We start from the raw sequence: 15583 nt of genomic DNA on the forward strand, positions 1-15583 counted from the left end.
ATCGCATATAACTAAAACAGAACTACTGCAACTTTGTGCTAAGTAGTAATACCTGTGTTAGCAATTTACCGGAAAGTACTACTTCTACTTTTTATTCCTTTACTCTGCAAATATAAGCCTTCTAACTGTAGCTTTGTCATAAGACTTGGCCGATGCTGACAGGAAGATATGTAGGGTCTGGATGTCTGTGATTGGACCTGGTACGACCTTGTATAATTTGTGTAAATATTTTTTCAACTCTATTGTACATAAAATAGTTAATATAGTTAAAAAGGTTTTTTATTGTTTATGTCTAAATACAAGTTTTCACATATACATCTTCTCAAAAGAGATAGGGGTATGGGTAGGCATGGATAGAATTTTGAGAGATGTTAGTGCCATTGTTCTAAAGCTCTCTGACCAAACCTTATGGGATATAAGTATTGACGCCATTTCTTTATTATTTCTCATCTTTGCAAGGCTACATAAATATGTATATGAATATATGTACAGAACTGTCTCTCTTCATTTCAGCCTAGAATACCTAACCCTAGTACACTTAATATGATGAACACTATGACAGTATCCTCCTGGAATGTCAGGGGTCTCAATAACATAGGGAAAAAAAAACTAATTATGCACCTGTTTCTAAAAGCTAAATGTGAGGTATGCTTTCTACAAGAGACTCACCTATTAAGCACTGATTGGACTCCTGAAACTAAAAAGCCATGGATTAGGGACATTATTTGCTCGGGCTCGACCAATAACTCTAAGGGAGTTGCGATTATTATTAAGAAGTCTTTTCAAGCACAGATCATCTCGTAATGACCAAGATGGCAGATGGTGTTATTTTACTGCATGTCTCCAGGCAATAGACAACCTGATATTATTTCTTAATGTTTATAGTCCTTGTTCTGAACAATCAGATTTTATTATGGTGATATATAATTTACTACTTAAATTCCCAAAACACCTACTAATAATTGGAGGTGATTGGAATATGGCTATTAACCCTCAAATAGATAGATTGGGTAGACTTGGGTCAAGAAATTCACTACCTTGCAAAGCCCTACTTGACCTGATTGAAGATTTCGAATTAACCGATTGCCTATAATACTAAAATGTTTGACTATAAATATAACTACTTTACCTACTTCTCTAGCTGTCACAAGTCATGGTCCCGAATTGATTATTTCCTAATCTCAGACTACTTCAACACTAGAACACTCAAATTCTCAACAGAACCCCGTTTCTTATCAGACCATTCAAGGATAACGCTAGAAATAAACTTAACACAGAACCCAGCTAATATAATTCCCACTTGGTCCTTGAATCCAAATCTCCTACAAGACAAATCCCTAATCAGTGAGATTAACCTAGTGTTAAAAGATCTATTTAGTACTCAACAAGATGAAAGTATTATTTTTGATATCAGATGGGCTGCAGCTAAAGCTGTACTCAGAGGTACTTTTATTAAGAAAGCGAGCTTTCTTAAGAAAAAACGCACCAAAAGGCTTACTGAATTACACCAGGATATTACCAATCTAGATAAGAAACTAATTGATAATTACTCTGAAAACACAGAAAAGGAATTAATTGCAAAACAAAAAGAGCTGTCTGAATTTCACCAATCCAATCTTTCTATATGGGAATATAGATGTATAGCCAAATACTCAGAATATATACAAACCCCCTCTAAATCATTAGCGAGCCTAATCCTTAATACACCTAGATCTCCTAGAATTTCCTGCCTTCAGTACAACAACCAATTATACAGATCGGATGAAAATATTATTCAACTTTTCCATCAGATATATTCTCAAACTTACAACAATAGTAACTTTATGACTACCAAAGAAGAGATGAAAACCTTTTTAAAAGAGATTACCTTCCCATCAGCTACTGAACCACAAAGAAACCTACTAGCGTCCCAGATTACGACAAAGGAAATCCTAGAAGCTATTGATAATCTGAAAATAGGAAAGGCCCCAGGACCAGATGGTTTTTCCCCCGAATTCTATAAGACATTTAAAGAAACCCTAACCCCTATTCTCTTAGAACTATTTAAATCCTTGATCAACTATGGCATCAAAGACTCATACATCAATGATTCCAGAACTATCCTGATTCCCAAAAATACATCAGACACTACAAACCCCAATAACTATAGACCAATATCACTTATGAACGTGGACATTAAGATTCTTTCCTCCATTCTAGCTAATAGATTGAAAAAAGTAATGGAGGACTTAATCTCCCCTGAACAGGCTGGTTTTGTGAGAAATAGACATACATGGGATAACACCATAACACTAGAATCTATAATAAAAATAACTAAACAAGACCCTAACCCCAGATATGCCTTGATTCTGGATGCGTGCAAAGCCTTTGACAGGGTGAACTGGAACTTCCTGTTTCTAGCTCTTGAGAAATTTGGTCTTCCACTGGAATTCATAAATCTTATTAAGACATTATACAATAGCTCAAAGACCCAGCTATACATAAATAAGAAACTCTCAAAGCCGATTAAAATTACCAACGGAACCAGACAGGGCTGCCCCTTATCCCCACTACTGTTCAATCTATACCTAGAAGTCTTGCTCTTGTTCATATCACAGAAATCTTACCATACTATTCCGAGAATCTATAACTCTAACATTAGATTTACTGCCTTTGCAGATGACCTGAATTTGTACTTTATGTACCCCTCAACTGACGCCATGAAATTAATTAACTCTCTGGAAACCTTTGAAGTAATCTCAGACTTTAAGATCAATCTAAATAAGTCTAGTATCTTTCAAATTAATCCCTTAGCACACAAGTCCCATCTTTTCCCAGTATTACCCATTCATACTAGTTATTCTCTAAAATATTTAGGTGTCTCTTACGACCATTCATATTCATCTGTTCTGCAAGCTAACCTAGATAAAATATGGACCACTATCTCGCAGGATATGAAAAGATGGCAATCATTTAAACTCTCTACACTTTCAAAAATCTCTATTGTCAAAATGAATATCTTGCCAAAAATTCTATATCAATACAACTCATCCCTATCCCCGGTTACAACTACCTTTATTAAGAAAATACAGAATCAAATTGCAAAGTTTGTTTGGCACCCAAAGTCAGTGAGAATGTCTTACTACAAACTCACACTTCCTAAATTAAGAGGGGGCATGGCGATGCCCAATCTCATTTTATATTACAGAATTACCCATGCTAATAGGCTTTTAGCAATTGCTAATCACACTCCTGGTCCCACCCCGTGGACTCCCTTATGGATTAAAATTTGGTACAAACACACTATTAATAACAACATTAATCCCAGAGCTCTACCCTTTTTGGCGAAAACTTCAACTAGAGAGACTAAACTACACAACGTATTAAGAAGTCTAATCGACAACTTTCAGGAACTCTTCAACTCCTTAGGACTAGGTAATACTCTCTTACTACTGCAGCCCCTTCACCTCAACCCTAATATTAAACTAGGAGGACAGGTGGTTAACTTGAATAAACTTCCCTTAATTAAAGATCTTACGGTGTGGGATTTCTGTAAGCTTAAACATCTCTCATTGACAGAACTCAGAGAAACACTTTCTCTGTCTAAAGCCTATACCACCACTTTGAGACAATTAAAAGAACTCACCTCGACTTTCTTAATAAATCAACACAACATAGATATGGAAGTTAACATAACTAAGCAGCTATTACTAAGTCTAGATTCCAAGAAACATATGATCTCTATTGCATACAAAGCATTTTCTGTATATTTATACAGAAAAGAACTTAATTTTGCTGACTTTTGGAACAAACAAGATTGTACAATATCCCCCCAACAAAAATTGGATTCGATAAAACTCACAATTAAACACTCCCCTTTTAAGAAGTTCACGCTTACTCAATTCATGATTATTAACAACTTATACTATACCCCAACTCACTTAAATAAATTTAACGCATCTGTATCCACTGTATGCCCCTGCTGCTCACACCCACGTGCTGACATCATCCATATTTTGTGGTTTTGTAAATATGCCCAAAACTTATGGTGTTCTCTTAAGGTTAGACTAAGTAAAATGGGTTACCATAAGTCGACATTAACTTGGGAAATGGCCTTACTACATATTACTAATATAAATCTGTCACCTATACGACTTAGGCTACTGATTAATGTTGGTCTTCTAATTAAGTTCTATATTAGAAACAAAGCACCCTGAACCACTGCTAAGTAGGCACACAAATTTATTAAGCCGAACAGTTCACTCGAAAAAATAACGCTGAATCAAATCACCATACGTTTTCGTCCACAACTTCATCAGATTACACTAATACATTCAGTTAACTGCTTTTATATACTCATCCAACTTTTAAAAAACAGCCAGTAAAAACAATCATTGTACATAGAAATACATTGAGTTACTGCCCTCTACTGACAAGGAGGATTATTACACATTAATGTCACAATTTTGCTGATCTCATTTTTAATACAGGGGCAAGTGAGATCATGTCACTTAACCCAGGCAATTTACTGGCCTCCAACACCACTTGCCAGTATAATTCCTGTATTCAACTAAAGTCTCCCACATACCTCCCTGGGGTGCTTTGGCACAACCTGGAATATAAAAAACTGAAATTCAGCTTCAGGACAAGTTTTTGTGTGTTTGTACAGAGAATTTGTTTCACATTTTATACGAATATCATAGGTGTGCTCATAAATTCTCTCCTTAATGCTTGTTTCAGTCTTGCCAATCTATAAAGCATTACATTATTTACATAACGCAACATAAATAATCCCTTTGTGTTGCACTGCAAAAGTTTTAAAGTTAAAATGTTGTTATTTCTGGCAGGTAAAGTAATGGTATCCCCAGTAATCAAATAAGAACAATAATTACAAGCACCACATTTAAATACACCAGCTTTTTGTTTGTACCTGCTAACCTTGAATTCCCTTTACTACCTCTTTCAAAATATCCTTCAGGGTGTTCCCTTTCGTATAAATATGTTTTATTCATTAAAATACAATGTGATTTAAGTCAGAAACTTTAGAAAAGTTAATCCACTCTTTGTCAAAAATTCTTTTGATCACACCAGCTTGTCCATCATATGTGGTAATGATACCTGATACGAATTCATTATTTAACCCATCTACTTTCTTGTTTGTGACTTGTTGAGTTGCAACATCTTCAATTTTACCCAATACAGGGGCAAACCTTCCCTTCCTCCCATCACTGACTTCTTTGGAAACTCTATCAATGAGCTCTTCCGGTAGCCTCTATTCAGGAACATGTTTCTCAGGTTTTTACATTCGTACCATAACATGCATCATCAGAAGTCATTCTACACAAGCAAATTGCCCTTTTATAACACTCCTTTTCTGGTGTGGGGAACTTGAGTAGTGCAGATAAGAATTAGAAAAGGTCTCTTTTCTATAAATTCTAGACTCAAAGCCATACTCAGTTTTAGATATGTTAACATCAAGGTATTTCAATTCATCAGTAGTGAATTTGTGAGTGAATTTTAAAAATTCTGTGGTACCATTTAGGTATTCCACAAAGCTACCAAATTCATCTTGAGTGCCTGCCCATAAGAAACACAAGTCGTCCAGAAATCTACCATACAACTTCCATAAACTACCATATTCTGAATTCAGTACAAACTTATTCTCCCAGAAGGACATTATAGTGTTAGCATAAGTGGGAGCACAGTGTGCCCCCATCGCCACACCTTTAGTTTGTCGAAAATACTCGCCCTGAAAGAATATAAAATTATTCTTTAGGACAATCTCCATTAATAACAAAACAGTTCTGAACTCATTGTGCCCTAGTAGTTTGGATTCAAGTAGCATTTCTTCGAACCATTCAAGGCCTACATCATGGGGTATACTTGTAAATAAGTCAATCACATCCAAGGTACCAAAACCTTTTGTTTCATTTGCAAGTGATTCGTTTAGTTTTCCTAAGAAATGCCATAATCTTTTAAAATAACATTGTTGTCACAAACAAGCTTTTTATCTTCTGGTCAATGTACTTGGCCAAAGGTGCAGTGACCGAACCTTCGCTGACACTATCACTCTCAAAGGTGGGTCACTTTCATCTTTATGCACCTTTGGTATCCCAAATATGGAGGGTATTCTCGGTTTGTCTACATGCAAATATTTAAAAGTACTCATGTCAATAACTCCATCCATTAATAAGTCATTTAAAATAACATAAATTCGCTTGTAGGCAATATTAATTTCATTCAAGGATATTCTGGTGTATTTGGTATTGTCATTTAATATGTCAAACATTTTGCTCTCATAATTAATGGCATCCATAACCCCCGTTAAACCCCTTATCGGGCTTCATAATTTTATATTCTTGTTCTCACTTAATGATTTCAAAGTTTTCAACTCTGGGTCTGTTAAATTAGACTGCACTTTGTGACAACTCAGAATTTTCCTAAGCTCGTGTTCCAAGCTCAATTCAAAGTTTCTTAGCTGAGGGTGTGTTGGGGGATTAAAGGTGCTCTTACGTCGCAATTCTACATTGTTCATGTTGACACCATTTCCTTTAAAATATAATTCTAAGTTTTTCTTCCTAATAAATAATTTAATATCAATTAAAAGTTTAAAAATATTTGTTTTCTCTCTAGGTATAAAACCAAAACCTTTTGTCAATAGTTCAAAATGACTACTGTTAATTGCTACATCTGTGTAATTGAAAATATTAAAATCATTATAACTGTATTTAAAACCACAGTTTGTAATTATTCCCAGACTTTAGTTGAATACAGGGAATTATACTGGCAAGTGGTGTTGGAGGCCAGTAAATTCCCTGGTTTAAATGACATGATCTCACTTGCCCCTGTATTAAAAATGAGATCAGCAAAATTGTGACATTAATGTGTAATAATCCTCCTTGTCAGTAGAGGGCAGTAACTCAATGTATTTCTATGTACAATGATTGTTTTTACTGGCTTTTTTTAAAAGTTGGATGAGTATATAAAAGCAGTTAACTGAATGTATTAGTGTAATCTGATGAAGTTGTGGACGAAAACGTATGGTGATTTGATTCAGCGTTATTTTTTCGAGTGAACTGTTCGGCTTAATAAATTTGTGTGCCTACCTAGCAGTGGTTCAGGGTGCTTTGTTTCTGCTTACTGGTTTGTTCTGCATCCTCCTTTTTTTGGTTACTAAGTTCTATATTACCAAACACTGGATGGATCGCTCTAAGTTATCCTGGACCAGTTTTAGAAATATGGCAATTACTTATATTACCTCCCAGAAGCTGATCACTATGAATCCGCGCAAAAGATCTGAAAATCAGAATCTATGGAATTCTCTTTTTTTACTCCTTGCTGAAATTTGATTGCTAAGAACCCAAATATATGAGTTAAACATAAAGAGAGACCTCCCTTTTGCATAACTTGACTGAAGGTCAGAGTCAGTAAAATGTATCAATTTAAAGAAATGGCACTTTGTATATAATGTGTATATAGTTTGTGTTTAACAATAGGCTTAAATGATACCTTATTCTTTGTATCAAGTTTTATTACTCTAAAGCTTATGTAATACTGATATGATGTAACCATTGACTTTTGTTGTTGCATATAAAATTGTAATAAAGAATTTAAAAAAAAAAAAAAAAAAAAAAAAAAAAATTGCAGATTCTTGCCTCATATGTGATCTGATCTGTTCCTCATAATATCTGTGGTTTCTAAATGCTGCAATGCTTGATATTTGATGGTGCAGTGGTAGCATTGTTATCTCACAGCTGCAGGTTCTCAGGTTTGATTCTTGGCTGGAGTGCCGATTCTTGGCTGGAGTGCCATCTGTATGGGGTCTGCATCTTCTCCCTGTGTTTGTGTGGGTTTGCTTTTGTGTCCTCCCATGTTACAAACATGTCTGCATTATTTCTTCCTGGGCCTCTGCTGAAATTTTTTTTTTGTTCCAAGTCAGATTGTCCTGATTAACAAATGTTAAATAAAATTGAGAGGCATTTGAATTTCAGACTTCAGGTTTCTGAATGTTTAACTCCTTGCATATTTGATGGTGTAGTGGTAGCGTTGTTGCCTCTCAGTGATAGGTTTTCTGGTTTGATTTTTGGCTGGGGTTCCTTCTGTGTGGAGTCTGTATCTCATCCCTGTGTTTGTGTGGATTTGCTCTTGTGTCCTGCCATTTTACAAAGATGTGTCTGCAGTATTTCTCCCTGGGCCTCTGCTGAAAATTGTTTTTGTTCCATCACAAGTAAAATTAACATTGAATTTCAGACTTCATATTCTTCAGAAAATGCATAGTAACACAACCTTTTACACAACATTATATTCTAGCAATTTTCTAAGATGAATATTTGAAATTTGTCCTTATTTAGGGACTGTATTACCCCATTATTGGCTTTGTCCAGTTTTTTGTGCTAAGGTTGACAGTTATGGCAAGAACTGAATTCACTGAATATGTTTGAGGGCTGTATTCCTTCATTACTGGGTTTGTCCAGGTGTTTTGTGCTAAGAGGTTGACGGCTATGGTGAGAAGTGAATTCATTAAATGATAGCCATTTAAGTTTCAGTCTTCCTGTTTTTCACAAAGCAGCCGATTTGGCATAGTGGTATGTTGCTCTGACTGTTTTGCACAGGGACCTTGGCAGTAAAATGTATGGTGGTAATGCAGCATTTTTCTTGCACAAAGCAGCTGATTTGGCATAGTGGTATGTTGCTCTGACTGTTTTGCACAAGGACCTTGGCAGTAAAATGTATGGTGGTAACACAGCATTTTATTCTAGCAACTTTCCAAGATTATACAAGCAATATTTAATGTGTCCCTGGTTTTTGGCCTTTTGACCCCCCCCAATAAATTTGGCTTTTTCCAGATTCCTTGTGCTGCGAAGCTGAGATGCAGTTGAGTATTGAGTAGATTTTACAAGGAGCTGAGAGCTGCAGGGGAAGAGAAGTTTAGTGCTGCTTATGCTAAGTCAGCTTGCATTGTTAATAGCACAACAGGTTGTGTACTTGCGTTTGATGCAGAAGGTTGTTGGTTCTACTCCCACAAGGGGTAAATGCTGCTGTACTGAAAAATTTAAGATACTAACTATGAGCCTGTTATTAGTTTGCCATCCATTTCCTACTGCAATATAACTAACTTATCATTTTAATGTAATATAGGCAATTTATTCTTCAGGGGCATCAGACGCTTTATTTTTCGATGAAACCATGAAATATAAAGGTGTTTGCTAGCAGCAACCTCTTCATTAGTTACAGATTTATTTAATGTGGAATTATTTAGATGACTTTTTTACTTCTTCAGAGGTTGTGCATATTTACTGATAATGGTGGACTGTAGAATCGTGCATATTTACTGATAATGGTGGACTGTAGATTTGTGCATATTTACTGATACTGGTGGACTGTAGAAGTTTGAGTAGACTTATGATGGAAATGTTCTGAACTGGGCAGTTTTGTCATTATTGGTGCATGCATTTTGTTTCATTGTTTACTGGAAAAATGTTCAAAACAATAGGAAGGTATATCAAAGAGCACATGTATGTTTCATATGCAAGGGGCCTATGATTTGAAAACAGCCCAGAATTAATCTTTATCTGCCACTGGTAAAATGTATTTTCTTTGAATGTGGGTTTCAGTGCTGTTTCGATGAATGTGAGTTTCAAGGGCAGAGAAGTTTTAATGCTAAGTTTGTTTAGCAGATGTCTTAGTGTTTGTGCAGTAAAATGCAAAATAAAACTTTGAAATGAAGTCCAAATCATCATAGAAGTAAATCAGTATGCACATTAGTGTTTATGGTAAATGGAGTGAAATAGCCAAGTAATGGATCATTGGAATGGCTGCAGGGGGAGGCTCCATGTTTTTGTGAGGGGGAAGGCTGGCAAACTTAAAGACAGCCCCAGCTGAACTATACCTCCCAACTGTCCAGATTTTCAAAGAATGAATAGATTTTTGCTTCTTATTTTTGGTTTGTTCCTCATGAAATTTGTGGTTTTCTGGCAAAATCATTTAGGAGTTAAGTCACTAAATAATGACACACTGAGTTTCAGACTTCATAACCTTCAGAAAAATGCATGCTAAAGTAAGACCTGTTGTTCTATCAACTGTCTCAGTTTATACAAGAGCAATTTTTAGTACTGTTTATATGTTCCCCAATATATTTGGCCTTGTCCAGATTTATTGCATTAACAGGTTGAGAGGTACATGCAAATAAATTGCTTTATAGAATTAGGCATAGCCAAACCTCTAAACTGTCCCTGATTCAAAATGTTGCTCTTCCCCTAATAATCCCTCCGCAAAATAGCAATTTTGGAAAAAAAACATGGAGGGTTTACAATTAAGAAATAACTGTAATAATCAGAGTTACAGATTACTTTTATTTCAGAAATGCATGTAGATTCTTTTATTTCGTCAGCTACTCAAGTTAACAGTACTAATATTAATGCGTCCCTTCTTTGATAGGTTCCCAGCTGTTTTGTGTGGCTATTTTATATCTTTACATCACATTTTTGGTTCATTTTTCATAAAATTGTGTTTTTTTGGCAAATTAGTGACAAATCATTAAAGACTGAAGTTAGAAAATAATGACAGACATTTGAGTTTCAGATTTCATACCATTCAGAAAATTCATACTAATGCAAGACCTGTTCTATTATCTTTCTATGTTTATAAGAGCAATATTTTAAAAATTGTCCTTATTTTTGGGCCTTTGTCTCACTTCTTTGTATGGTTTTGTCCAGATTTCTTGCTCTGAGGTTGAGAGTTATGACAAATGTGTCAGGGCCATCACAGTCAGCCAGAGACATTTCAAATTGTGACATACTTGTTTCACCCCACTCCCCCATGTAGTGACTCTGGATGTGTCGAAGCAAGGCAAGGAGTGGTTATGCAGTGTAAATGTACAGAGTACCCCCCCCCCCATCCAAGGTAGACACAAGTACTAGAGTGGCTTTTCATCTGTCCTTGTTTTTTGCAGAGTGGTCTGGTTTCTGTCATATTTTTTGTACTGTTGATTTATGCTTATTACTCAAAGTGCGTGTTGCTCTGTGTTTAAGTAGCAATACTTTAATGACCATCAGGTAAGCTTGGCTGAGATTGTAAGATGCAAGTAAGCTTTAATAAGCATACTGTTAAGAACTGCCAACATTGAAAGCCTTTCTGTTGTTGCCATGTAGAGAATATTTAACTAGATAATGTATAAACCTCGGGCCTCGGGTATTGAAAGCATATGATAGTATTTGTAATAAAGGACAGGATTACATTATTTTAAGAAGCTCATTACACTTGGAGACTTCCAGTCATCTCTGCAGGCTTTACCCGTAAACTAAACAGAATGCCAAACGTGTGGTCCATAACCTGTACAGTAATCCTTTTAAGCAATGTATCTTGAGCTTATTTCTTGTTTGCTTTTCATTTTTTACTTTGATCATGTTTTCCCCATGAAACAAGTAGATAGTTGTCAGGCAACAGGTCTTTTTTTGGATAAGAAACATTTTTACAAGTGGGGGCATCAGAGATTTCTACTTTCAGCATGTTACTTGGTACTTTAATAAAGCTGAATATAAATTATAATTAGAACTGCAGTGCAAGAAGTGGTTTGAGTTGAATGCTGCTTGTTTTTCTTATACTTGATTTTGACTGGCATTCCATTAATGTATTTAAAAAGTAAATTTTTCATGCCTCACAACCTTTTTGTTTCCATCTAGATATTAAGTAAGCTGTCATGCAGCCAATGCATTGAAATATTTTTATATTCTGCACATCATTTTGTCTTGATTGGACTCTCATAATGACGGTTTGGCACCCAGGGCAGTGTATTTAGTTAGTTTTTGTGGTTTTGAGCATAGCTCCTCCTCTTTCTAGTTGGCCACACCCCTTCCCATTGACCCCACACATTCAGCTGTCTCCTGCAGCCCCCCTTTGATTTGAAGTCACCAGCCGCCACTGCTATTAAGTTTATACTAACACAGCTGTGGTATGTCCACAGTCCTACATTCCTCCAACCAACGGTTGAGAGTATCCTCTTTATCCTCTGTAGGTTGGAGTTGTCATCCAAGTTCTTGTTGAAAGTATAGTTAACAGTTTTATATAAAAGGGTAAAAGTATTACCCCCTGTGTTACTGTTAACTGTGGTGATGTTACCCTTGCCTTTTGCTTAACTTCTTCCAGGACCATGTGTCTTGCAAAGGATAATCTCATTTGCAGATGGTAAATAAAAAATGTTTATGTCAGTACTGATTAGCAATTTAAAGGAATATTTTATCATGTGATGTTTATGTCAGGACTGTTGTGTGTATTGTTGTACGGTCTAATAGTGACAGCACTGTTGTTTTGTTACCGTATATTGTAGCATAGTAATTTAGGTAATAATTGTTCCTGTGCTTGTTGCTTTTTATCACAGGTGATCCTGAGAGTGGAAGTGTGGGACTTCTGCCAGCTGATGTCTCTGCATCAGCAGACACTGATTATGATGGTGGCCAAACAGAGGCACAGCTGGGGGATGCAGAGGTTGAATCTGACACTGAGATTAACATACAGGCATCCCCTACACTTCCACTGTACACAGCCAGTAGGCCTACGCCTAACCATTCCAGTGAGCCCTCAGGTATTGGGCAGTTGGAAGGCAAGGCCATTGATCAGGGAAGTGGAGTTACTGTGGCTTTAGTACCCATTGACTCTGGCTATAGCCAAAGTATTGGCAAGGTGCCACACAGGATTGTTTCTAGGGATGTTCAGAGGAGGCCTGCTGTCCATCCTCCACCTGATTCAGGTATCTTTTCCCATGCCATTCACCATATGTTTAGGGCTATCATGGAGGCACAAGCACATTCCCATAGGTGTTCCAGAGAAATGTTTAGGGTTGTAGATTTGGCATATGCTGACATGCATGACTGCCACCACCATGTTGCTAAATCAATGGATAGGATTGGCGACACATTGGAATGAGGGGTGTCTGTGATGGAGCTAGCAGTGTCTGTGATGGAGCATCTGCTGTGAAGGGGATGGCATCCTTGTGGGCATAGGTTAGCCATATCATCTGCTGTTAGCCAGCATGGCCATGCCCAATAATGCTACCATAGAGGCAGTACTTCAACTGCTCCATCAGTGGGTGAGCTGTCCACACCAGATGTGGCAGGCCATGGGATCGTGGTCCTGGGTGTACTCATGAAGGGAACTCATCTAGCAGACACCAGTCACATTCAGGTAGCAGCAGTGGATCTGACTGTGGGCGTGGATGTGCCAGTCCAACTTCTGGCAGAGCCAGTTCTTGTGCTTAGGAACAACAACGATGAACTTCCAGCTCTACCATGCATGGATCACACCTTTCCAACATACCAAGATGTAGAGCTAGCACAGAGCTTGGTTGTGTTAATGCAGACACTCACACACCACTTTCACCCAGAGGACCCCTACACACACACACACACACACACACACACACACACACACACACACACACACACACACACACACACACACACACAAAACAGTTACATGGTTCAGCCATGCACTTCTAAACTAATTTTATCTCACTGGCCATTTGTTGGTTTATCCAAATGTCTGCCTGCTTCTGTTTCTTATTCACACACACTCACCAACCTTTTGTGTCAGCCTAGGCCCCCCCCCCACCACCACAACACCCTGTGCAAGTGATGATAACTGTGCCATATCCCTATTATGTAATTTTTTGGATTCAGGGATATAAAAGCTTTGGACACATATCAGTCAAATAAGACTCTGTTGTCACATGTTAAAGTCATTTCTGTAGAAATCTCCCACCTTTTACTTGCTTACAGTACAAAGTAATGAAATACAAATGTATACCACTCATTCGTATTATTAACAATACACTCCAGGTTCAATACTTACCTTGCAAATGGTAAAGTTGCAACAGCTTTAGTCAGGGCTGATTCTGTCTGATGCAAGCAGTACACAGCCAATACATGGGGAGGTAAAGGTCGTGGCAGTAGCCTGGTATCAATGTTACTATATGTATGTGCACAGGAGGAAGGTTTGAGGCCCTTAGGTGGTGAGTAAGTGTCCTATGCATTGTCTCTTAGCCAATGCCAAGGCATATTGAGCACCCCTACATCGGCCTAAACCCACAGCAGCTGGTGGTTCCCCCTCTGACTCCTTATCTGTGTGTGGCTATGGTGACATTGGCATTGGTGGTGGTATGTGTGCTCCTTCCTTTTGCTGATCCTGCTGAAGTTGTTTTCTCAGGATGATGTGTTGCATGGCACATGCTGTGAATATTTCAGTACATCTTCATAGATTGTACTGCAGGGCTCCCCCAGATGTATCTTGGCCCCAGAACCATTATGTCAGCAGTCCAAACACATACTCTATGATATTTCTGATTTGATTGTGTGCCTCATTATGGTGTTTTTCACTTGTTTCTTTATAATATAGATGATGAACAGGTGGGGTAATTCCTTTATATTCTTTATTACATAGAAACACATCAGGATGAACAGCAGCTTTACAAAATATAAATGAACTGATTAACAGACAGACAACATAGACATACATGCTTACGTCTCAACAGCTAACTACAAAATGGCAGTTAGGCTCACACGTGCTCAGTATTTATACACTTGTGCTTGCCCCTAGAAAGCTTCTTAAAGTTGTACACACACACATACACTGATCTACATCCCCCCACTTAAACAAATTGTCTTCAATTAAATGACATTAGAATAAGACATGCAATAATATAGACATTAGAAGCAAACATAATATTCATGTCCAAGTTGTCGTGTATCTGTAACCTAGTCTGGAAATACGACCTGATCTAGTAGCATAGTATTCAGAATCGGGTTTAGCAACAGGGACAGTCTTCGGAAAACAAATAGTATCACAAACTTCGGGATTCATCTCAGGAACATGGATATTTACTGGAACATCCTCTGGAATTGGAAAGCTGGACAATTCACTCTGAGAAAAAAAAAAGAGTCTTTCTCACAGGCTAGGTGTTGTGGTACAAGCTTGGAAGGCGGCACCAAATGCTTCCAATTCTGCCTAAACCTTGAATCTTATGATTCCACAATGTACAATCTTGGCTCTGGGCAAATACTCTTCACGACTCCAATTTGATCATAACCTTTGCAAGTTTGCATTCTCACTGCATGAAATGGATTTAGAGGTTTGCTGGACTTATCATAATAAGACCTCTGGGCTAGGTGTTTCTTTAGTAGATGGACTTTCACAAATCTGTTATTCTTAGCACTTGGAACCAATAAACTACTGCTAATTGGCAAGGTAGTTCTGGTTTGTCTCGACGGAAGTCTCTGGGCAGGTGAACCAAGATGTTTATCATGAGGAACATTAAGGAGATTCAAGAGATTCAAGAAAACATCACTATTATCTCATTTTGACTTCTCAAGTAACCTTTTCACACTTTGAATTGTATGTTCTGCCAAATCATTTGACTACAGATACTCAGAACTACTTGTGACATGAGTAAAGTCCTACTCTTCAGCAAATCTTTTGAATTGCTGGCTAGTAAACTGTGTACCATTGTCAGAAATGACTTTGTGCGGATACCATGAACTGCAAAATGATGCTGCATCTTAGTAATGACAGTACTGGAAAATAGATTAGGAAGTAGGTCAATCTTGAATAAACT

General features: G+C 37.3%; 1 protein-coding gene across 1 annotated transcript in view; it reads left to right on the forward strand.

Annotated features, from left to right (window-relative positions):
• BFSP1 (beaded filament structural protein 1) overlaps positions 1-15583 on the forward strand; it is a 569852-nt gene that overhangs the window by 377198 nt on the left and 177071 nt on the right. The window contains exon 6 of the mRNA XM_044060145.1: positions 1186-2255. Coding sequence (XP_043916080.1) covers positions 1186-2255 — 1070 coding nt within the window. The remainder of the gene's footprint in view (positions 1-1185; positions 2256-15583) is intronic.

The sequence above is a fragment of the Protopterus annectens genome, chromosome 1.part2 (assembly GCF_019279795.1).
Source record: "Protopterus annectens isolate FY-2018-M chromosome 1.part2, PAN1.0, whole genome shotgun sequence".
In the NCBI taxonomy this organism is placed as follows: Eukaryota; Metazoa; Chordata; order Ceratodontiformes; family Protopteridae; genus Protopterus; species Protopterus annectens.